Genomic DNA, 23579 nt, shown 5'->3' on the forward strand with positions numbered 1-23579 from the left:
TGATTCTATTATTCTTCTTAAAATCCTTCTATGGCACCCCATTACTCTTTGGATAGAATTCAAACTGTTGAAGGCCCTTCCTGCTTAATCCTCTTCAGCTTCCTCATGCCTCTTCCTGCTGAACTTTGGCTAGTTCTTTGAAGAGTTCCTACTTTATCTTTTTTTTTTTTTTTCTCCCCTTTACATCCGACATGAAATATCCACCTTCACTCCATCCTACCCTCTGGCCATTAACTCTTACTTATCCTTCAGATTCAGGAAGCCTTTCCTGACCCACGTAAGAGTTTTGGTCTGTTCCTCTGTTTTCCATAATGACTTAAAGCACTTACCACACTTGATTATATAAGTGATAATTTGGTTGTCTATGTCTCTATGACTTAAGCCTACTGCTCTATCCTAGTGCTGAGCATAGTAACTAGCCATAGTAAGCTTTCAGTTCATCTTTGTTGAATGAGTAATAATGAACCATGACTTCAAAGTTATCAAATTGATCTCTTCCCATAGTGTTTCTTTTAAGATCATAGGCATTGAAGTTCAAATTCTTGCTTTCCACTTATTTAGTATAGTAGTACTTAATCTTGGAAAGCCAGTTTCCACATCCATAAAATGAGGCTTAAAAACACCACCTCCCAAGGTAAAGATTAAATGAAATAAAGTGCTAGCTGAGTAATTAGAACATTTTAAGTAAAAAATGGTAGCTTATGTTACTCTCATTAACTCTGAGGCATTATAAGAAAAGGTAAAAAATGAGCAATGGCAGAATCTTTGAGTAATTTTGTAGTGTAATTTCTCAAGGTGATTGTTTTGAAAGACAGTATTCCTTTGGATCTTTGTTTTGTGTAATTGTTTAAAGTCAGTTTCTTTACCTTGTAAATGCAAATAGGTTATGTTGTTTATATTGTTGATTCTTACCCCAACCATATGCAATTTCTCATAAAATATATGCTAAATCACATTTCTATATTTTTTGTTTATTTAAAAAACCCATTAGTACTAAAAGAATTTTTTGTTTCTAGAGAGAGAGAGTGTGAGTGAGGGAGAGGGTCAGAGGGACACACAGAGAGAATCTTAAGCATGTTCCATGCTCAGCTTAGAGCTTGATGCAGGGCTCGATCTCACAACGCTGGGATCATGACCTGATCTGAAATCAAGAGTTGGACGTTCAACCAACTGAGCCACCCTGGCGCCCCCCTAAAGAATTACTTTTTTCTTTTTTTTAAACTCTAAGGATTTTTGAAGTTTATTCCTGAGAGAGAGTGTGCAAGTGCAGGAGGAGCAGAGAGAAAGGAGAGAGAATCCCAAGCAGGCTCTGCACCATCAGTGTGGAGCCCAACATGGGGCTTAAATTCATGAACTGTGAGATGACTTGAGTCATAATCAAGAGTAGAACCCTTAACTGACTGAGCTGCTCAGGCACCCCCAAGAATTACTTTTAATGAGGAAAGTTTTGAAGTGCATAAAGCAGATAGGTTGGGAGGTAGAGTGGCAGCAGGTGAAAGAATATTGGAATAGGACAGAATATGATAATGATATTATCATTATCCTGTGGCTAATGATGTGGCTTATCCTCACCAGACATCAGCAGTCTTCTCAAATCCATTTGATTGAATCAGTAGGCTTATATGAAAGATAGAAAATTAACAAGATCGCTTAGAGGATTTCACAGAAACAGTACTAATACCTCATAATAAAAATTAATACATAAAATTGCGTAGCTGATAAATGCAGCTTTACTCAGTTTTTGCTGAGCTGTGCTTATTTATGTACCAAGTATTTTGAAAGCTTTGAGTTCCCAGAGTTTGGAGATAATCTTTTAGATGTTATTATATGCCGATACCTGAGCAGTGGAAGCAGATCTCTACAAGGAGAGATTTTTAAATCACTCTTGGGTATTTAGCCTAAAGAAATTCTGGATCCTATATTAGTCTGAATTGTTAAAATTCTTTCTATATATAAAAAATAGCAAACACAAGCATCTTCATGGATGAAGTTATCCAGTCTTGTGATTTCCATCCCACTAAATTTGGTAAAATGCTATTAAAAAATTGAGAGGAATGCAGATTACAATATTTGATTATTCACTGGTGCATTCTAATTTATTATAAATTAAATATGGTTATAAATGTCCAAATTAGTAATATTTCTGATAACCACCACTCACTGGATATAATGTAAAGCCAAACTATATTGTATTTCTTTCTTTCTTTGAAAAAGAGGTTGATGTATTAGTATAAATAGGTTCCAGGAGGCTCTAATAATAATTGTTTTAGCTAAACTTTAACACCCATCAGCCCTGACCCAGAGAGAGGAGAAAGTCATGCTTGGAGATTTGAAACATTATAGTTGGTGGAGAGCCTTCCCTTACTCATTTTTTGAAAGAGCATTATTTTCAAGTCTAGATTTATATACCATGTACGTAGAAGCTTGGATAGGAAATATTGAACTTCACATAACATGTAGTTTTGTTATCAGCCTGATACATTCTTAGTTTCAGATACACCACCTCCACCACCACCTGTGGAAGAACCAGTTTTTGATGAATCCCCCCCTCCACCTCCTCCTCCAGAAGATTATGAAGAGGAAGAAGCAGCTGTGGTCGAGTATAGTGATCCTTATGCTGAAGAAGACCCACCGTGGGCTCCAAGGTCTTACTTGGAAAAGGGTAAGTTTCAGAGGGATATCTAGAGGGATGGGAAGAAACCTCTACATAGAAATGGAATTTACTGGTACTGAAGAGAATCTTACTTTCTACTGATAGGTAAACTTTTGCTTGTAATAATCTGTGCAACGTTCTTATTAATTTAGTTTACAAGGCTCATGATTTTTGAAAGCCACACTAGTAAAATTCTGTGACTATTTGATTTTATATTGTTTATTTATTGTTCTTACTGAACATGCTTTTTTATGAGTGGTTTCTTCAGTAAAACAAAAATTTTAAAAATAGGGCTTTAGTGGAATGCCTCAGGAAGAGGATAGTTTTTCTAAATTATTCGTTATTCCTACCCCCATGCTTTGAAGCACTCTTTTGTGGTATCTTCTATCAGATATTTTAGTTTAAGCATCTCCATATGAAACTTTCTTCCAAACAATAATGATTTCTTAGTTTCTTTGCAAAATAGTATTTGGCATTTCTTTTAGTAAAAAGTTCCTCTAAACATATTAGGTAATAGTAACATGACACTTCTGGGACACAGACTTCCAAATCTCACCAAGACTTATTAGCTCAGAAAAAATGTGTGCTATCTTGAAATTTTCTGTTAAGGAAATCAAAGCTACTGACTCACTGGTTTTAAAAACTGACCACATTAGAATCACCTGGGGAGCTGACATTAACAAATAATGGACTTCCAATTTGGCCAAGATAAAGCAACAGTAATCAGATTTACCTACCCTCCTAAAACAAGAATGAATCCAGAAAAAAAAAAGATAAAAAATAATGATTTTCAGACATTGGATAATAGGCAGTGGTAGACTATGAGAAGGAACTCAAACGAGGTAAACCTTTGATTGTCCTAGCTTGCTTTACTTGGGGAAGTTTCTGGGTCATAGTGCAAGGAGATGGAACCCATACAGAACCTGGAGATCTCACTGCATAGACAAGATAGAGATCAGAGTCTTAGGAGGCCACAGAGAAAAAGTAGTTACACAAAGACAGAAGACAGAGCCCCGGAGATCTGCAGAAGGGTCCCCTTAAGATTTTGGGATTGAATATTGATCTGTGCATGTGTGTGAAGAAACTACCTGAGATTGGAGAAAGAACAACCAAAAAGAAGTATGCAAAAAAATCATTCAAAATAACAAGCTTGGGAACAGTTCATGCTCCTGAACCAGCCAGAATAGACCATGTAATACACAAGGCATAGAGAAGAGGCCTCAAAACTCTGTCCCTCGGTGATGGGTCCAAATTAGCCCTAGACTAAAGGTTGTTGTGGATTGCCCCAATAAATGCTTGAATGCAGACCTTGAAAGCAATCCAACTGACTTCAGGTAACTTAATTGATCTCCAGAACAAAATCCAACATTGTTCAAAAAAGCAAAAAAAATCCAGTGCACCAAAAAGTAAGATTCACAGTGTCAGCATCCAATCAAAAATTATAAAATATATATAAAAAAAGGGGGGGGGCGGGAAAATGTAAGTCGTAACTAAAAAGTCAGTCAATAGAAACAAACCTAAAATGACTGAGCTGGAGGAATTAACAAAGGATGTTATATAGCTATTACAAAAAATATTACAAACGCCACATATGTCCAAGAAAGTAAAAGAAAACAAAAACATGAGATAGAAGTAGAATATCTTTACAAAAAGAGAGAAAACCATATAGAATTTCTTAGAGATGAAAAATCACAGTATCTGAGGTACTTCAGAAGAAAAAATCAGCAACTTTGATGATATGACAATAGAAACTATCCAAAATGAGACATGGAGAAAAACCAAAAACAGAGCAACAGATATGTGGGACAGTATGAAATAATCTTCATTTGCAGATATGATCTTATGTGTAGAAAATCCCCAAGGCAATCTACAAAAAAAGCTGGTATAACTAAAAGGCAAGCTTATTAGCAAGACTATAGGCTACAAAGTCAATGTGAAAAGTTAATTGGATTTTTATATACTAGCAACACATACTTGGAGATTGAGATTTACAAAACTGTACCTTTTGTAGTAACATCAAAAATATGAAATACTTAAGGATAACTTTAATAAAATATATGTAAGACCTATATAATGAAAACTATAAAACATGAAAAGAAATTAATAAGGGCCTTAAATAAATTGAGAGATACATTATGTTCTTTGATCATTATTGTTTAAAGACTGGCTTTCCCCAAATTGAGCTGGAAATTTAATGCAATTCCAATAAAAATTCCACCAGCCATTCTTATGGAAATTGACAAGGGGATTCTGATAGTTACATAGAAATGCAAGACATCTAGTAGAATCAAAACTGTTGTTTTTTTTTAAGACTAATGTTGGAAGATTTAAACTAAGGCTATAGTATTCAGGACAGTGTGGTGCTGATGTTAGTATAGAAATATAAATCAATAGAATATAGATCCACATATATTGTTTGACAAAGGTGCCAAGGTAATTCAGTGGAAAAGGATAGTGTTTTCAACAAATATGCTCTAACAGTTGAATATCCATCACCTGTGGAGCTTACAATAACAAATAGCAGACTTCCACTGCTGGCCAAGGTAGAGCAACAGTAATCAGATTTGCCCTACCTAAAAGTGAGGAATAAATCCAGGAAAAATTTTATGTATGGTAAAGTAAAGGTACAAAGCTAATGTTCATGTACTTTCTACCCTTACTTTACACAAAAATTCACTTGAAATGTATTATAGACCTAATGTAAAACCTAAACTATACAACTTCTGGAGAAAAATACAGGAGAAAATCTTTGTGTCCTGGGATTAGGAAAAAAAAAATGTATAGAGTGTATAAAAACATGAAGCTTAAAAGAAAAAATTGACAGACTGAATTTCATTAAACTTTTCTTCTTCAAAGACACTGGTAAAGAAAATGACAAGGCAAGCGTAGATTAGGAAGAATTTTCGCTAAATTACTCAGTAAGGAGGCAGACAACTTGAGAAAAAAAAATTTGAACACACTTCACCAGTTAGGTCCATGAATTGCAAATAAGCACATGAGAAGATGCTTAACATTATTAGTCACTAGGGAAATGCAAATTAAAGCTACAGTGAACCAAACTAAATACCGCTACACACCCTCTACAATGGCTGCAGTTAGAAACACTGGCAATACCAAGTGTTGGAGAAAGTGTGGTGAAACTGTAGCTCTTAAGCACTGCTAGTAAGAGTGCAGCATGTTTCAGCTACTTTGAGAAACAGTTGGCAGTTTATGAAGTTAGACATACACCTGCAAGCTGGTCTGTCAGTTCCTTCCTATTTACTTAAGAGGAGTGAAGATCTATGTTCACACAAAGACTTGAACTCAGATGTTCATAACTGCTTTATTCGTAATAGCTAAAACCTAGAAACAACCCATATATCTTTCAACTAGTGAATGGATAAACTACTTGTGAGATATCCATCCATTCAGTGGAATACTGTTCAGCAATGAAAAGAAACAGACTTACTGATACAAGCAACAACATGGATGGATTTCACACAATTATACTAATGAGAGAATCTAGACACTAAAGACTCATACTTCATGATTCCATTTAAATGAAATCTGGATCAGTAGTTTCCATGGTGAGGAAAATTACATAGGAGCAAAAGGAAACCTTGGGGTGATGGGCATGTTCTATATGATTGTGGTGGTGGTTATATATTTGTCATATATACAAGTGCATATATTTGGCAAAACTTATTTGTTGTATTTTGTGTCTGAATTAAACCTTAATAAAGCAGTTTTTAAGAAAAACAAATGAGCCCAAGGCACTACACTAGGGTGTGGCTTTGGGCATTGACATTTTACAAACTCCCTACCTAATTTTAATACTGTCCTAGTTAAGGGATGACAGTTTTCAGCTCTGAAGAACCAGCTCAGTTATTCCTTGAGAACGGCCAATGAAAGATTTTGCTTTCTAAAAACGTACTCCTCGGTGAACGTGTAAAACTCTGGAGAAATTTTAAGAGAGGAAAATTAGTTGTTTTCAGTCCAAGTAACCCTTTAAAGTTTAAAAGAATATGCCTGAATTGTTCCCAAAGATATTTTTCAAAGTTTGATTTAGCTGATAATTTCAGATCTTTTAAAACATGAAAATCAGTTAAGCTCTTTCTTACTCTTTCTGGCAAAACAAAAATAACCAACCATGCTTAGCTTGTGGTTGCTTTTTTTGTTTGAGTGTGCATCAATGTTAAGGCTACTGTCTAATGACTCATTTTGTTGTCTTAGACCTTAGGGCCTGGTTCTCAACCTGCCAGCATTTTAGAGTCATCTAGGCAGCATTTAATATGTCTGCACCTCCAGACCTATGAAATCAGAATCCATGGGCACAGAACCCAGGCATCAGAATTTTTTAGGGTTCTTCCAGGGTGGAGAACCACTGTCATAGGAGGTGGTTTATCTTAACCCTTGATTACTGCCCTTACCTGCCAAATGGAGATAATGTGTATATGTAAGTATCTTGATTTAACTTGGGTAAAGAACAGATGTTTTCTTTATTTTTTTTAAGGTTTATTTGTTTTTAGAGAGAGAGAGAGCATGTGCATGTGTGCAAGCAGGGGATGGGCAGAGAGAGGGAGAGAGAATCCCAGGCAGGCTCCCCCCCTCTCAGCACAGAGCTCAAAACGGGGCTCAATCCCACGACCCTCAGGAAATCATGACCTGAGCTGAAATCAAGAGTCAAACTTTGACTGAGGCACCCAGATGCCCTAAGAACAGATATTTTCATGTATTTATTATGTGCCTGACATAATGCAAGACTTATTACGTTAGTAAGGCAGTTAATCTCCCCATTTTGCAAACTAGGAAATTGAGGTTCAAAAATTATTTATATAACAGAAAATGTTAGTGTTTCAGAAAAGCCAGTATATCATAATAGCTATAAATGATAATAAAAGAAGCTAACATTTATATAGATAATGGTTACTTATCAACAAGGTCCTAGGGTACATATTGTATGTGCATTGTTTCATTTAATATGACAATATTACGTTGTTTTGAGGTGTTAGCACTATTGTAATTCCCATTATACATTTGAGTAAAAAGAAGCTTAGGAAAGTTAAGTATGTTCTGTAAATTTGTAAGTGCTAGAGCTGGGATTTGAACTAGGTGGTATAAACCTAGAGCCCTCATTCATTCATTCATTCATTCACTGATTTTAGAGAGAGAGAGAGAGTGGGGGAGAAGGGCAGAAGGAAAATCTTAAGCAGGCTCCATGCTGAGCATGACCTCAGCCAAAATCAAAGAGTCAGAAATCAGGAGTGCCTAGGTAGCTTAGTTGGTTGAGCATCTGGCTCTTGATTTTGGCGTAGGTCATGATCTCACAGTTTTGTGAGTTCAGGCCCCACGTCGGGCTCTGCACTGACAGTGTGGAACCTGCTTTGGATTCTCCCTCTCTCTCTGCCCCTCCCCTGCTCACACTTTCTAAATAAATGAACTAAAAAAAAAATAAAAGAGTTTGACACCCAACCGACTGCGCCACCCAGGCGCCCCAAGAGAGCCTACATTCTTAACCACTGTCCTTAGCTTGCTCTCAAACCTGGGATTGAGTTTTAGCTATACTATTTAATAGTGTTAAATTCTTCCTGGCAAACTTCAACCTGTTTGTCAGTGTCCTATTTTCTATTCCTTCCTTCTAACAAGCCATCTGTTCTTGTGTTCTTGTAACTTCTTGTTAGAAGTATAAACAGTGTATGGTAATTTATCAGATAATATTTCTGTCCTCACAAGACTATGACAGTCCCTTGTCTTGTTCATCTTTGTATCTCTAGAAATTAGCACGGATGCTCCATTAACAATTGTCAAAAAGTGAATAGTGCCATTAATTCTATCTGGGGATTCCAGAAGGCTGCTCAGGGAACATGGCTTTGTGGTGTGTCTCAGGCAAAGAAGAAAGATAGAAAGGGCCATCCAGGCAGAGGGAATCCTCTTGAGTGAAAGGGCAAGGTGGTTTGGGATATGGTGAGTAGTGTCACATGCAACATGGGTGGATGGCACGGAGAGGGTGGGGTAGGAGTGTAGGAAGAGAAGTACGTTGTAATTAGCGGTGGGAAGCCTTGAAATACCACCAGCCTGAGGTGTTTGCATTTTTTTTCTTTTAAAAAAATGTAATGGTGGAGGGAAATTGTGTAAGATTTTTAAGCAGATTAATAACTTCCCATGAAAGTTATATTTTAACTTTTTTGAAAAAAAGATAATCTGAGATAAGAAAACCAGGAATTTATACCTCCCTAAGCAACAGATTAGGGCGAGGCAGTGGTGCTGAAAATCTTGTTTACATAAATAAGTAGATGCAAATGGAAGTATTTTTATGTGGCACTGTCACTCATTTTTTAAACTCCTTCAGAGTTTATGTACCAAAAATCAAATAATGTTCTGTCTTTAAAAATTATGTTTGTGATCATGTGTCAGCTGATAACTCCAGTATAGTATTTTTTAAATTTTGTTAAAAGCAAAGGAAGGGGAACAACTTGCAAGCAGGTTGGGTTAATCAGTGGAGTAAGTCCTTTTTAATACCACACCAGATTCTTGAATTGTCCTTTTGGTACCCAGAGCTGTTTTGTACTTTAAGGTGGTCCACAACTGTACTTCTGTGAAGTAGGAGAAAGATAAATAGGAAATGAGAATTTTTATGACTGATGTCTGGTTGAAGGTATCATTTCTAGCAGATCAGATTTAGGAAGGAGTTTTTTTTTTAAATTCTAGTATAGTTGACATACAGTATTATATTAGCTTTAGGTGTAAGGAAGCAGTATGCTTTGAGAATCTAGAAAGTGTCTCTATAATTACCTGTCACTCATACTGTTTAGAAAATCTTCAGGTACAGCCAGCGATATGTGTGTTTGTGTGTGTGTGTGTGTGTGTGTGTGTGTGTGTGTAATGTTTATTTTTGAAGGAAAGAGGGACAGAGCACGAGCAAGGGAGGGGCAGAGAGAGAGAGGAAGACACAGAATCCAAAATGGGCTCCAGGCTCTGAACTGTCAGCGCAGAGCCTGACACGGGGCTCAAACTCACAAACCACGAGATCATGACCTGAGCTGAAGTTGGTTGCTTCACTGACTGAGCCACCCAGGCACCCCAGTGATATGTGTATTTTTAAAGACTGCTGCCCTAAGTAGGGCAGTGACTGTCATGATGGAGAAAAGTATTTGGATTTGAGGGACATAGGAGGTAGAATTAACAGGACTTGGGGGATATTCTCCTGCTAATTACTTGCAGTGGGTTTGCATTTCCAGAAGCATCAAGAATGTTATCAACTCAAAAAAACCACAATAAACAAAAACAAAAAACTAACAAAACCTAGGTTGACAAAGTACTAAGTACTCTACATATCTTACATTCTCTTACATTTAGTTAAACTTCTGTTGCATTTGTGTTTAGGTGTTTGGTTATGTTTTGAGAAATCCACACTATAAACTCTTCCTAGACTGGGGCGCCTGGGTGACTCAGGCATGAGTCCAAGCAATCCCTCTCTTTCTGCCCCTCCTTCTCTTTCTGCCCCTCCCCGCTCGCCATTCTCTCTCTCTCAAAAAAATAAACTTTAAAAAAAAAAATTAGGTTCCTCTTAGAGTCCTCCAAAGTATTTTCTGGCATCTGTAATAGATTACTATAATGGCAAATATTCAGAGATTAAGAAAGCCATTTAAATTTTACTAAAGCAGCCCAGAAACAAAAATTAACTAGGGTAAGTTGCATTACATCCTAAGTCCCTGTTGTAGTTTTGTTTTTCTATGTGAAGATTAAGGTTGTATGAAAAACTAATAGTCAGTATATACTTATCAGAATGATGGCCAGGTGGAGACTGGAGTTCTGCATGGTATAATGAAGATGCAGAGGATCTTTTTATAAAAAAGATAAATCTTTACATGGAGTTGAGCAAGTTACAGGGTATCCCAATTTAACTCTAACTTACTGAATTTCCTACAAGTTATATGTGTGAACAATGGGAATCTACTATATATATTCTTTCAAAACACATGCTGCCTTATGCCAATAGAAGTTCTAGGGAGTTTGAGAAAGAAGTAAATCTGCTATTCCCTTATTCTCTCTCAATTTCTCACTTGCCTTTTATGGTGCATCTCACTGCACTAGTATAATTCTCATGTTTAAAGATTTACACAATATGGTGCTTCAATACAAGCTCAACTGAAGTAGCAGCCATCTTTCCCGATTCTGGGATTGTGCATCTTTCTTCAATGAGGTATTTGTCCATAGGCTCTTGAAGGTAAGTTTGACTAAATGTGATTTTTTTTTTCTTTTCTTTCTTTCTTTTTTTTTTTTTTTTGCCATTTATGCTGTTTTGAACCTAACCTCTCCAAGATGGGATTCCACTGTATATAAACTGGGTATTAGGAAACAAATTTTTTAGTCTGTGTTTAGAAAGTTAACTGTTTGAAGTGCTGCAGAAGTTGGGAAAGGATGGATATTATTCATTTATTTGTCTTTCTAGGAATATTATTCTTTTCACATCCTATTTTTTTTTTCCCTCTAGTTGTGGCAATTTATGATTATACAAAAGACAAGGAAGATGAGCTGTCCTTTCAGGAAGGAGCCATTATTTATGTCATCAAGAAGAATGATGATGGTTGGTATGAGGGAGTTATGAATGGAGTGACTGGGCTCTTTCCCGGGAATTATGTTGAGTCTATCATGCATTATTCTGAGTAAAGCTCAGCAGGGCTATGCTTCCCTGAATAGTCAGGTCTTCCCAGATTATCAAAAGGCCCTGGGGCTTCCCCTCCAGTGAAATGAAGGAAAGATACAAATGACACAAACTACTTACGTTTTTTTGGTTTATTCCCCAGTATTAAAAAAGCAAGCTGAATCTGAACAAATGGGTCTTTCTGCCATTATTTGTACTATGCTGACCTGTTTGGATTAAAATAAAGTGACCATTTCTAAATATATCAGAGGTATAATAGCATAACTCTGTAAAACAAATCAGGTTAAGACTGATTCAGAAAAAATCTGGGATTTTTCTCAGGAATACTGTACACCCTTGGGATTTCTCCTCCTGCAGAATCTGTGGCATTGGATGCTCTTCAGTGCCTGTGCTAAAGGGTCAGCCTTGTGGTCTCGCGCCGTACCCGCACCCCACACTTTCTTCCACTTGTATGAGGAGAAGTGAACTAGTATTTAAATACCATACTTAACCATTTTTATAATTGTTTCGATGGCTTATTTCCTCTTAACACTGTAAATTCTGCATTCTCTCAGCACTTTGAGTGCACCAGATGAGTTAACGCTGCTGACTTGCATCCCTTCATGTTTTTCAGTTTGTAGATTGAGGATGATGAAATGAGTCCCCAAACATTCTGAGGGTGGTTAACAGTCGCTGGCTTGATTTTAATGTGCTGCTGCTGCATGAGACTGCATTGCCACTAATGGCTTGTGTACCCAGATGTGTGAAGTGTGGTAGCCCGGATCGTATACTGAAGTAGGCGCGTGAAGCTAGATGTGAGGTCCTGAGGTTCTGAAGAGATTGAACTGTAGAAACGTTCTGCTCAATAGGCATCCTAAACCCTTGCCTTAGGCATTCTTTCCAGGAGTAGAATCTTGGAGGTCAGACCAGTTATTTCGTTACTTCTTTCACTATTTAGAAAAAATTCTTTTTTGGAAAATAGCAGCTACTTTCAAGTCTCTTAACAGTCACTGGGAACAAAAGTCTTGCTACCGTCCTCTCTGTTGTTAATGGCCAGTGTTAGCTGCTGCTGAGTAGTTTACTCAATTCTAGGAAAGGGAAATACTCTCCCAGTTTTGTGTGACTGGCTTTAGTAGCTTCTGTTGGTGAGAATTTGAACCTTGTACCTCAGACTAAGAATCGTGGGATAAGAGGTGTAAGGGCAAATACTTATCTAATTACATTGCTAAAAATTAATGTAATGTTGAGAGAAACAATAACAAGTATTTCTTTCTGTCTGTACAAATTATAGCTTCAAATGCAGTGGAGTTTGTAAGGCAGGTGGATTTACTCATCTTCTTTAATCAGTATAAAAAATAGTGGAAACGTCCAGGAGGGCTTGCTGCTCAGCAGGTGGAAGCTGCGGCGATGACCCAGCTCACAGACCCAGCAGTGCTGTGGGTTTGTCCCAGTCCCAGGGACTTGGCCAGAAGAGCCTTTTGCCAGGTCATTTTCCGGTGCTGGGTGAAAGGGGAGAGGCAATAGCTGCATTTACTTCAAGTGAAGGCCTTTAACAGGATAGTAGAGGTCGAGAAATTTGAAAAATGAACAAGTGCGCACTAGTGTGTGAGGGAACTCGGTGTAAGCAAAAGTTAATATTCTGCTTACAAATCTGAGCACAGAACTTCATCCCCATTTAACTGAGACCCATATACAGAGTTCCCTTATCAAGACTTTTCGTTTTAAAGTTGTAGGGGTTTTCCTCCCACACACTGCAGGTTAGCTGTTTGCTTTTAGATTTCTTCAACACTTTGAATTTAGTGTTCATTAACTTGCCTCTGCTCCATGCTTTTGTTAGGTCATCTTGACATTCTTTACTCCCTGTTTTCCTTCAAAGTAATGGCCCTGAAGTGTCGTCTGAGCCTTCGGGTTCATTATGGACCTGGATAGATTAAACTTTTCTTAGTGTTGGTGGATAACTAGGAAACCTGTTTTGAAATTAGATGTTCCAGTTTTTACTTAAATAGCTTTGTGCTGAGAAAGCTTAGTGGATTTTTAAGGCAAGGAGGTATTTTGAAATCCAGTATAGTTCTCACAGCTCACACCTACAGAAGCAGAGAAGATAATTGTGCAAAACAGTTGGTGGTAGTCCGCTTGCCTGTTGGACCCCTTCTGGATTGTGGGGTGCAGAAGACACTGATGAAGTCCTTCATACTGAAGACCTGCAGCAGAGGGGGATCCATGGGTCAGCTTTTTCTTTATTATTTAGTACTAATCTGTGTGATTGTTTTAAAAAAACCTGTTGGATTTTCGGTATATTTTAAATTTTTGTACAGTTTTGAATTTTCTATATTGTCTTGGAAGGATGCTATGTAATGATGATAGGCCAGGCCTACACTAATTGGAGACTTTTAATGTATGTAATATTTCATAGATTGCATGCTATTAATAGTCTGTGAAGGTAGTATTTCTTGATTTATCGTAAGTTTCCCCCATTTATCTTTTTATAAACTACAAGATGGTAGTAGGAATTCCAAATGAATACAGAAATCTTACAGGATACATAATATTGTGGCAAAGATGATCCAAGTCTAAAATCTTGACTAGTAAGCAACCATTCTGACAGGATAGAGGGAATCTAATGGGAGAGGGGATTTTTTTCCTCCTCAAGTGCTTCTTTTTTTTTCCATTTAAAAAAAAAAAGTGACTTAAGCACCCCACCCCCTGCCCGTTGCTTTTGGTACTACTATTTAAAAGGCCATGGGGAAATTAATGAAAATACACTTTCTTGTTGACCTTATGACAGGGCAATAAATTTAAAAACCAAAATCTAGCCCCGAGAGATTCAGCCTGTATTGGGAGTAAATATGAGTCTTTTGAGATGTCTTGATCAGTATTTTCCATTCTTTTGGCTAGTTGCCTTCTATCTCCCTCAGGGGCACCTGCTGTTCCCATCTTAGGGTTGGCAAGGGCCTGCTACTTTTGCTGTATTCCTAAAAGTCACTAGGTGGGACATTCTTATCCCTCCCTTTCTTTCCCCCTCCTGCTGCTGTTTATTACCCAGCTAGAGAGAAGGTTTTGTGCATCTTTACAGTGATGTCTGTGATGCAGGTGTGCTCCTTAGCTGTCTTATGTTGATTACTGATGATTACTTAAAAGATTTTTCTGCTGGAGAGGCATCAAAATGATGGTAGTTTGCTTTTATCCTTTTGTGTTCATTTTCTTTTAGCAGGTACCTTTCTGCATTAAGAACTGTTCCTTTATTTTTATTACCTTTTCTCCTTGGTGGAGAGAGCATGACATGTTCTGAAGGCCACCTTGCCCTCTGAAAAGGGTTTGATGGAGGAATTGGCAGGTGACTGCCAAGTCTTCAAAAAGAAGGGATCTGAATCACTTCCCATCTGTTCACTTCTGAACGTCTTTGGCCAGGAACTCCTGACTGGTGTGAAGGTGATGATTTCCCTCACATGATTTACTTAGGATCATAGAATTTTAGAGCTAGAGGATAAAAAATTTTAGTTCATTTTCCATTTTAACTGAGGAGGTTAGACATTTCGTTTCAGATAACAGCTAGTTAACAGTGGTAGAGTTCCTCAACGCCTGGTACTCTTTCTACAACTGTCTTAATTGAATGTGCTGTTTCTTTAAAAACTGAGTTCTACTTGATGTCTTCAGGAAGATACTTGAAAAGATATGCTGTTTCGATAAATACCATCAGTATTCAAATTGTTTAAAGGAGTGTACTAAGTGCAACCTTAATTAGTGAAAATAATCATTTTAACCCTCTACTACACTCAGTACTATGTAGCAAAAATAGGTTCTATTATTTCAACACTGGCAGGAGCACAGCAAAAAGCCTTATTGAGAGAGCCTTATAAGACAGTTCTTAAATGGAGGCATTGTGCTCATAACCTGAAGTTTACTTTATGCTGATCTTTGTTCCTATTTCTTAAGAATTTCATAATTCTTAAAATTGACAATAGGGCCTAGCTATGTATAAATGATCCTTGCTAAATATCTTGAGGTTTTTTTGTAAAAAACACAAAAAGCTTATTTTCACATTAAAATGGTAATGTCTTTTGCAACTTCAGAATTCTATGGAAAAGCAGTTTTTCATACTTTGTGTCCATGCATCTTTCTTCTTAAAATGGTTTACAAAAAAGAATGTAAACACTTGTGATCTGGCCAGTTGTATTTTTAAGCTCCTGCAGAGAGGGTTGGTGTTCTGAGTTGAGTAGAAATCATGCAGGAAAACTTGAGGGAGCAGTCTGTTGCCAGTAATGTTTTTTGTGTGTGCCATTAAGCCACCTCCAGATGAGTGGGGGAACATTGACTTCTTAATTTCAAAAATTGTATTTGAAATTGTTGCTGTGTACTAAGAACTTGACCTAAATAAAATTCTACAAAGTCCAAATGTCTTGTGAATGTATTTATGCAAGTAACCAAAGAGGTTAAGTACTAACGTGAGTAAGCTGAAGTGTATCCTTCCGTGTTGCTCTAAATTGTTTTCTGATCACTTGCCCCCAAATACAATTCTCTTAATATAAAAAGAGGAGTTTTTTTTTGCCTTGGTTTGGCAAACACACAGTGTACATACCTTGACATGGCGACATGGCAGGCCAACACATAATGGTGATAGCAAAGCTTTAAAATAAAAAAGGTTGTACTTTAAGAAGAAAAATCTTAAAATTTATTATCACTACTTAATTGCTAATGTATTCAGTAGCCAAAGCTTTCTCATCTGTCAGTAAAAACTAAAGGTTAACGAGTTGAATGTATTTAATTTGTTCTTACCGCACAGCCTATTTATGGGTACCACCAACATGAACAGCGAAACCAAGTTCTTAATGATGTCAATCCACAAACAGTCAAGTCCCCATGTTTAAATGAAATCTATGTATTCTTTTTATTAAGAATTGGGTAAGCTGACATAATGAAAACACATAACTGAAAACAAATTTACACTGACTGTATGACTACTGTCCTAAGCCATTACAATATTTCACCGACAGTAACTGGTAGGAGTAATTTGGAAAATAACTTAATCCAGCAGAACAAAAAAAACATCGTCAGTAGTACTGAATATATCTCTCTCATATATATATATATATATCTCTATATATATCTATATATAGGTTTGCACAATCAGGGAGCAAGGCACATAATGAAATGAGAGCGTACATTTAAGCAGAAGAAAATAGCAACAAAGCTGAAAGAAAAATTGTAACTTCACCTTTACCGAGCTGTGCATAATCATAATGGTTTGAATAATGTCCTCTTATCAGGTACTTTATAATGCAGTTCTTTTTGCCGCCTTTTTCATGCTTTAAAAAACTATATTCCTACACTGTATCTATTTATTTATAACAAAGCTCCCACAGCCTGGATGTCAGTGTAAGCCTTGACTCCATTTTTTAAAGAAATGGGAAAACGAGCAATCCCAGTTAAATATAATGTGCAATTTTCCTTTGAAACAGTAAACAATGATTTTTACAATATTTAGCACAAGCTAATGATACCGTAATTGTACATTTCTATAAAAGGAGTTCACTAGTGGCTAATGATAAAATTAAGCAAAATCATTTGAAACATTCCAGTTAATGCTTATTTTCGAGGAGGGATTATTTACAAGTAGAGAAAAAATATATAGGAAGTAGGAATCATGAAAAGTGGCAGTTTTTGGTATTAGGTTACAATAAATCTAACAAACAATGGACAGTTCCCAAAATGCAAAGACTTTAAGTGCTGCAAGCATGTTCTGCCTAAGAAGAGGTTGAGGCTTCAACAATGATGAGCTTGGTCTTAATAGCCATCCGTAATCAATGTGGTCACTTCTGAACTTAGCTACCTTTTAATACGCAGTACTTGCCATCACCCTGACTCGACTTACTTCTCTAAATGTCTTTGGTAGAAAGTGGCCACTCTTCAGCTAGATGAAGCCATCTCTTGTGAGACAGACATTTTTTCTATTTCTGCACAAACTACAAATACTCATCTTCCTTCTCTTTCATTAGCACCTCAAAGTTTGCTTGTTGGATTTTTTTTTTTTTTTAAATGCTATTCCTCCAAAAGAGTTCAAGGCACTGGGGATTATAGCAGATAGTGTCTTCTCTTCAACAAACAAAGAGCAAATGAATTGGAGATGTTTTCCCTTATGTGTTTCTCAAGTATATTCTTTTTATTTAGCAAATTTACTCTACAGCTATATTTCAGGTTTCTTTTACATACAGACCTTCTGAGGGCACAAGAACAGAGCACTTGTTTAGTTGGAGAGACAGCCTGGTAAAGGTATAGAGATGTTCTTTTACTGAATGTTTAAAGGAAAATAAATCTTAAAAAATTGTGAGATATTGTATTGCATTTCTCTGTACATCAAATCTCAGCTTGTGAGTGATCACATATTCCTACAGGGTTCAGGATAACCCACTTTATATAAATAAGTGATGTCAATAAAACAAGACTCGAAGTGCCAAAAGATACTTGCAACCTGAAAGGGAGTTTTAGGACTAGACATCCTCTCATCAAGTGTGTAAGTCCAAATTATTATACCTACTTTACTTAAAGCAAGTAATTACCCCTGTAATCATACAGGGCCATAGAGGTTTAATTGGTCTAAACTTGAATAAAATGTGAGACATTCTATCAGTTATAATTTATTAGCTCTGAAGGTATATGAAAAAGCTTGTTAACATAAAACTAGGGAAAAAAGGTGACAAAGGGTTCTGTTGGTGGCTTGATAGTCAAATAAAACCAATCCATACCATTACCTGACACTTTTTTTCCAGGCTATTTTATAACCTTATATCCCTGACACAAGGTGATAAGCAGCTGTATTCCCCCAGAACAGCAGCTTCTCAAACTCTAACTGGATGCGCAGCTCCTATTAAATCTTGATCTCAGAGTTGTCACTCCACTGGAATTACTTATTCACGACCTCCCAATTTTGTTTAAACTTTGTTGATAAACTTGGCATTGTTTTTAGTGGCAAGTAAACTTACACAGAGAGAGGACTTCCGGGAAAGTTCACAGCCCTTAGCAGAGTATGCCATTGGTGGGCGGGAGCACCTTGATTTTAGAGGACTGTAAAACACCATCACATCTACATTACTTTGAAATTTTCTCATGAAAATCATTTTCCTGTAATTTTGAAACGTCATCTTTCTCATCTTAAAAAGTCCCCAAAATTAAAAACAAATTTACAGTTAAATGAGTACCTATGAAAACCTTAAGAATACTTAAAAATTACAGCAGCTAAAGAAGTAATGTATTTGAGTAGTAAAAGCCCAGCTGAATAAAACTGCAATACAGAATAGTCTAGCATTTGTATTATTACGTAGAACCTAGTGTAAGTTGTTTTATCAACAGAATAGGCTCTGCTGCCTTTCCAAGTTGGTGCCAAAACTTTAAGCCCAGGGTGGTCTAATTCTGAAATTATCTGTGGTAGAAGTTAAGGGGGTCACTAATTAACTGAGTCACTGGCTGAAATAGGCACCTGTTTGCACTGCCCTCAGCAGCACGATGAGCTCATCCATGCTGTTCATTTTTCAGCACAGCCAAGTCTCAGCTGTCCAGATTTTCTTCTCTGACCAGATGCAGCTATGTGGGGTTGGAAGAGCTGCTGAGCAGAAGGCAGTGGAAGAAGGCACAGTATTAGTGTCCTTTGGCAGCAGGTGTTCTCCACAAACACACCAGAGAAAAGTTACAAAAACAGAGTAGTGTCAAAAAACCAAACCAAAACAAAAAAGCCCACAGAACTACATCCCAACAAAAATCCAAATTTAAAAACACTCCACTAGGGAGTAAAACACTAGAAGTATAATCTAATTTTTTTTTTTTTTTTTATTCGTTTCACAAAAAACAAATGGGAAAGTTGATTAATAGCCTTCTCTGTCTTTGGAGATAGGTAAAAGAAAACAGCCTATTGTAGACTAGCCATTGGATTGGGGTAAGAATGACAGAGTTCTTCCTCAGGCCCTGCTCTCTTCTCCGTGCCATGAGCATTCTAAAGGATGGCTGCTCTTTCAGGAAAGTGATATGCTGGAAGCTTCAGTTCAAGATGACTATCAGGCAAGAAGGCCTAAGGAATCCTACAATGACTAAACAGAGGCTGTACCTTAGGGCTCAAATCATGGGTGAAGGAAGACTGAGGGCACATTATCGTCCCCCTCCCCCCCAAGCAAATCTGAAGTCCACCTATATACACATATACGTATACGTATACATATATATAAAGGCCACCATCACAACAAAAACCCTAGTGATGAATATGCCACTGGATTCATATTAATAACTTTACCCCACAAATAAGGGTGATCCTTAGAATATAAAGCTGCAGGCAGAACACAATGGGAAATTCCTTCTCTCGTGAGTTACAGTGGAGCGTGGCAATCTGTATTCAACCATTACCCAAACTGCTGTGCATGTTAAATTAATTAACGCAGATGTGTTAAAGGTCGCTTTAAAAGCCTAAGGATATCAAGCACACAGAACTTTGAGAACAAATGAAAAAGTCCAAAGTACCTTTTAAAGAAGCAGGGCTTTAAAAAATGCACAAAGGTACACATTGCTCTGTAAGCACATGAATATGCAGACCGATACCCTGGGGCCGTGGCAATGGTGAGGTGCCACTTCACATCCTCTATGGTGCCATACTTTTCTGGAGGTGGCTTTATAGGAATATCTTGTGTATACAGTACAACTTTTGCTTATTTTTGAATTATTTACTATCTCTGCCCCACTGCTATGGCATCACTTTTTCCTTATGGGACAATCCTTATTTTGCACTGGTAATCCGTATTCACAACAGGTAGAGACTTTCATTTACAAGATGTGCTCATTTATCACTGCTGGGATGGCTAGTTTTTATTGTGTAAGAGCAGCTCTGAGGTTGCATTTTATTTGTAATGGTCACTTTATCATCATAAACTGATGAGACAGTACATAGTTCACATACCAAGGAAAATTCACAGGACAAAAAAAAATTTTTGCCTAAGTATAATGTGAAGCATACAGGATTGTAGGGTGTGATGAGAGTGATAATTCTGTGTTATACCAAATTGCACATGCATATCATGTATTGTCACTTTGGACTACACTACTCCATCAGAACACCTGGTTAACCTGGACAAATCTCCACAACCAAGCTATGGCAAGCAAGAATCCTAGTGCACTCCAGTAGCTGAGGATGAAATTGTCAAAAAGCTCATTTATATTTTTCCCTCCCTGTAGGACAGTCCCATGCTTAAATGAACTACAACCTGATTAATGATACCTGCACAGGGGCCAGTTTTGTTCTTTCCTAATCACCCATCCTAGAGCAACACACAAAAAATACGCATTTCAGAAGGTAACTTTGTTTTTTGTAATGATGCACTATTTCGGACATGGGATGTGTATACTTGATATAGCAATTGTCTACAGATACCTACTATCAACGTCTACCTAAAGCACACACTACAACTGGTGGGACGGAGCATTCCAGGGGTACTGTGTCAGACATTCTCTCACAACAAATCAAAGCAAGGATCATGAAGCCAAGCTTGATGAGGCTTCGCAAAGCTTATGAAAAAGATTCCAACGGTACAAAAAGAACTACCCGGGATTATAGTACTAAATTATCCATGTATTGTAGGTGAAGAGCTTACCTGTGACAGAACACATCCTAGATACGGGTGGGATCATGGCAGCAATACTGCAACTAGAATGGTTTGGTTACATCATATATTTACTGCCTATGCACGAGCACGAACAGATATGGTGCCTGTGAAAACTTCCCCATACTGCACTATTTCTCCATCCGTGATGCTGACAGAGTTTCCTGATTTAAAGTGCCCCTTCATGTACAGTCATGAAGTGTCAGTCAAGCAGTTCGAACTTCAGCCAAATGGGGAAAAAACAAACACAAAAGCCCCATTGGTACACCAAACATTCTGTTGTCTTCTCAAATTGAGACACCAGCACATAATACATCTATTCCTTAAGATATAATACACAACGTGCACAGACAGGCTGTGCATGGACACTTATAAAATGCCTTCTAAATAAGTCATTATAAGTTTTTGGTCCAATCCACATGATAGATAATAGAAATCATAAGGGACAGGACACAATCCCCTTCCAGGCCTCTTCCACCCAAGATACACAAACCCATTTTCAGATTAGGAGAGAAAAGGAATAAATAGATTCACTCTCAGCTATATATATACATATACACATACATATATGTATACATATATATACATATACATACACACTATATGTGTATAGCTATGTGTGTCCACGCAAATGTACACACACATAGAGCTGGATACTACCTGAATAACAACATCATACTAGGAGGCTCTGAACACCAGAATTCATAGGTGATCAGGTGAGCTGATTGTAGAACTGATTACAGACACCATGAAAATAAAGTCCTATGGTAGCTACTACCAGTCTCTTGAGAGCTTGGTATTCTGGTCTCTCTTGGGGGGAGCGGGAGGGGGTCCTCTCCGCAACGTTGCATAGCCCGATATATGACTCCCCCCGTAACCAGCTTTCTGTTGATCAGAAAGCAGTTCAGGGGGGGGCGGGGGCAATGCCATATCATCCATGGTGGCTGTGGGTTCTGCTCTGGACATGCGGGAGGAGGAGAGTGAGCCATGCCGGGTGATGGACTTCCGTTGCAGTGTCCTGTTGAGGTCAGCTAGGAATCCAGGCTGGACACTAAGGCTGGATTTGGGAGAGGTGGGCACTTGTGGCACAACTGTGGCCATTGTTGGCTGCTCAGAGATCTCTGCTTGAGTGAGGCGGGTGCTGTCATTCCGTTTGGGTCGTGTGGGGGGAGGGGCCTTCTTCACGGATGTTTTGGACCATGGCTGGGGTTGAGGATTGACAACTGCCACTTTTGGAGAGGTGTTTCCCGAGAATACTGCCGGAATCTCTATGGGGGGCAGAGGAAGCTCTATTTCAGGTGGAGGAGGTGGAAAGTCAGAATCAGATGGAGGAGAAGGAAATTCTACCACGGAGTCTTTTCCACGTCCACTCAGAACGGATGCTTTTGCTGATACACATCCTTGTTGGAGAACTCCGGGAAGGTTAACTCCAGAAAGATTCAGTTTTCCAGGTTTGGGGGGTGCTGCCGGAGGGGGGCTCTCTTTGCTGGGAGACCCTGACGGTTCTGCTGGCGATGCGAACTTGCTCACTAGACTGTCTACGGAGGGTCTTTTGGGCTCAGGGTGCTCTGCGCAACCGCTGGACTTAATGCTGGAGTTTCGCTGTGGGGTTGGGGGAGGTTTCTTTGCCCCGGGGCTGGACGTCTTACTGGTCTTTTTGCCAGGAGATCCACTTTTGTCGGAGGCGGAGGCTGGAGAAGCTGTGGGTGTGGCTGGCAGTGGTGGTGGGGCTGAGGCCGGCGGTGGTGGTGGTGGTGGTGGTGGTGGTGGTGGTGGTGGAGGAAACACCAGGCTGCTCTCAGGTGGAGGAGGAGGGAAATCCGGAGAAGGGACAGGGATGGAGCTGGGCTGCCACTTAGGTTTTGCTTTTACAGCAGGAGGGGACTGAGGGGCCACATTTGCTGTGGGGGGCTTTAAGGGCTGTGACTCCACATGAGGAGGGGTTGGGGGGGGCGGAAACTGGCTGGCTATCTGCTTCACTACCGAGGGCACCGAGGGCACCGGAGATAGTGGGGAGGGAGGCGGTTTTACACAGAAGCTCTGCTGCTTGGGTAACGTGGGTGGCGGAATAGGGCCAGGAGGAGCAGGGGGAGAGGGTGGAATGTGGGAAACAGGAAAAGCTGGCTGCTTTTTTGCGGGGGGAGCCGGAGGAGCAGGTGTAGGTGGCACAGCTTGTGTCATGACAGGTGGCACGGTCTTGGTGCCGGTCGGTGGGGGCACAGTCACAAGGGGTTTGGGGGGTGCCTGGGGAGGGAGGGGTGCAGGGGCAGGAGGGGCAGGTGGTGGTGTGGGAGGAGCCACTTGAGTGGCATGCTGCACGTGATGAATCTTCAGCGGGGGAGGGGGAGGGGGAGGGCTGAACTGTGGGAGGCATGGGGTGCAGGGCACCGGTTTTAGCTGGGCCATAGCTGAGCCCGGGGTGGGGGGTGGGGGCGGAGGAGGGGGTGGGGGAACCACTCCATTGGGGGGCACCAGGATCTGAGGTTTTCCTGACTGTGGGGTGGAAGCCAGAGACTGTATCACTGAGGGTGGTGGAGGCTTGAATAGGGCTCCCGAGTGCTGAGAAGCGTTCTGCAGCCTGGTTATTGTGCTGTACTTGACAAACATCGTGGCTGCTGAGCCTGCAGAAGGTGCAGACTGGCTGGGCAGGGGAGGGGGAGGTGGGGGGGGG

At 39.0% G+C, this 23579-nt stretch overlaps 2 protein-coding genes across 51 annotated transcripts in view; one reads left to right on the plus strand and one right to left on the minus strand.

Annotated features, from left to right (window-relative positions):
• ABI2 (abl interactor 2) overlaps positions 1-15664 on the plus strand; it is a 122850-nt gene extending 107186 nt beyond the window's left edge. For 40 of the 50 annotated variants that reach the window (XM_045480860.1, XM_045480890.1, XM_045480836.1 and 37 more), the window contains 2 exons: positions 2489-2662; positions 11127-15664. In XM_045480860.1, coding sequence (XP_045336816.1) covers positions 2489-2662; positions 11127-11302 — 350 coding nt within the window. In that variant the 3' untranslated portion in view covers positions 11303-15664. The remainder of the gene's footprint in view (positions 1-2488; positions 2663-11126) is intronic. The other 10 variants (XM_045480839.1, XM_045480844.1, XM_045480854.1 and 7 more) reach the window with 2 other exon arrangements.
• Positions 15665-16136: 472 nt separating this feature from the next.
• The window catches only part of RAPH1 (Ras association (RalGDS/AF-6) and pleckstrin homology domains 1), a 100756-nt gene continuing 93313 nt past the window's right edge, over positions 16137-23579 (minus strand). The window contains 1 exon segment of the mRNA XM_045480835.1: positions 16137-23578. Within this exon segment, the coding sequence (XP_045336791.1) occupies positions 21683-23578 (1896 nt within the window). The 3' untranslated portion in view covers positions 16137-21682.

This window comes from Leopardus geoffroyi, chromosome C1, assembly GCF_018350155.1.
Source record: "Leopardus geoffroyi isolate Oge1 chromosome C1, O.geoffroyi_Oge1_pat1.0, whole genome shotgun sequence".
In the NCBI taxonomy this organism is placed as follows: domain Eukaryota; kingdom Metazoa; phylum Chordata; class Mammalia; order Carnivora; family Felidae; genus Leopardus; species Leopardus geoffroyi.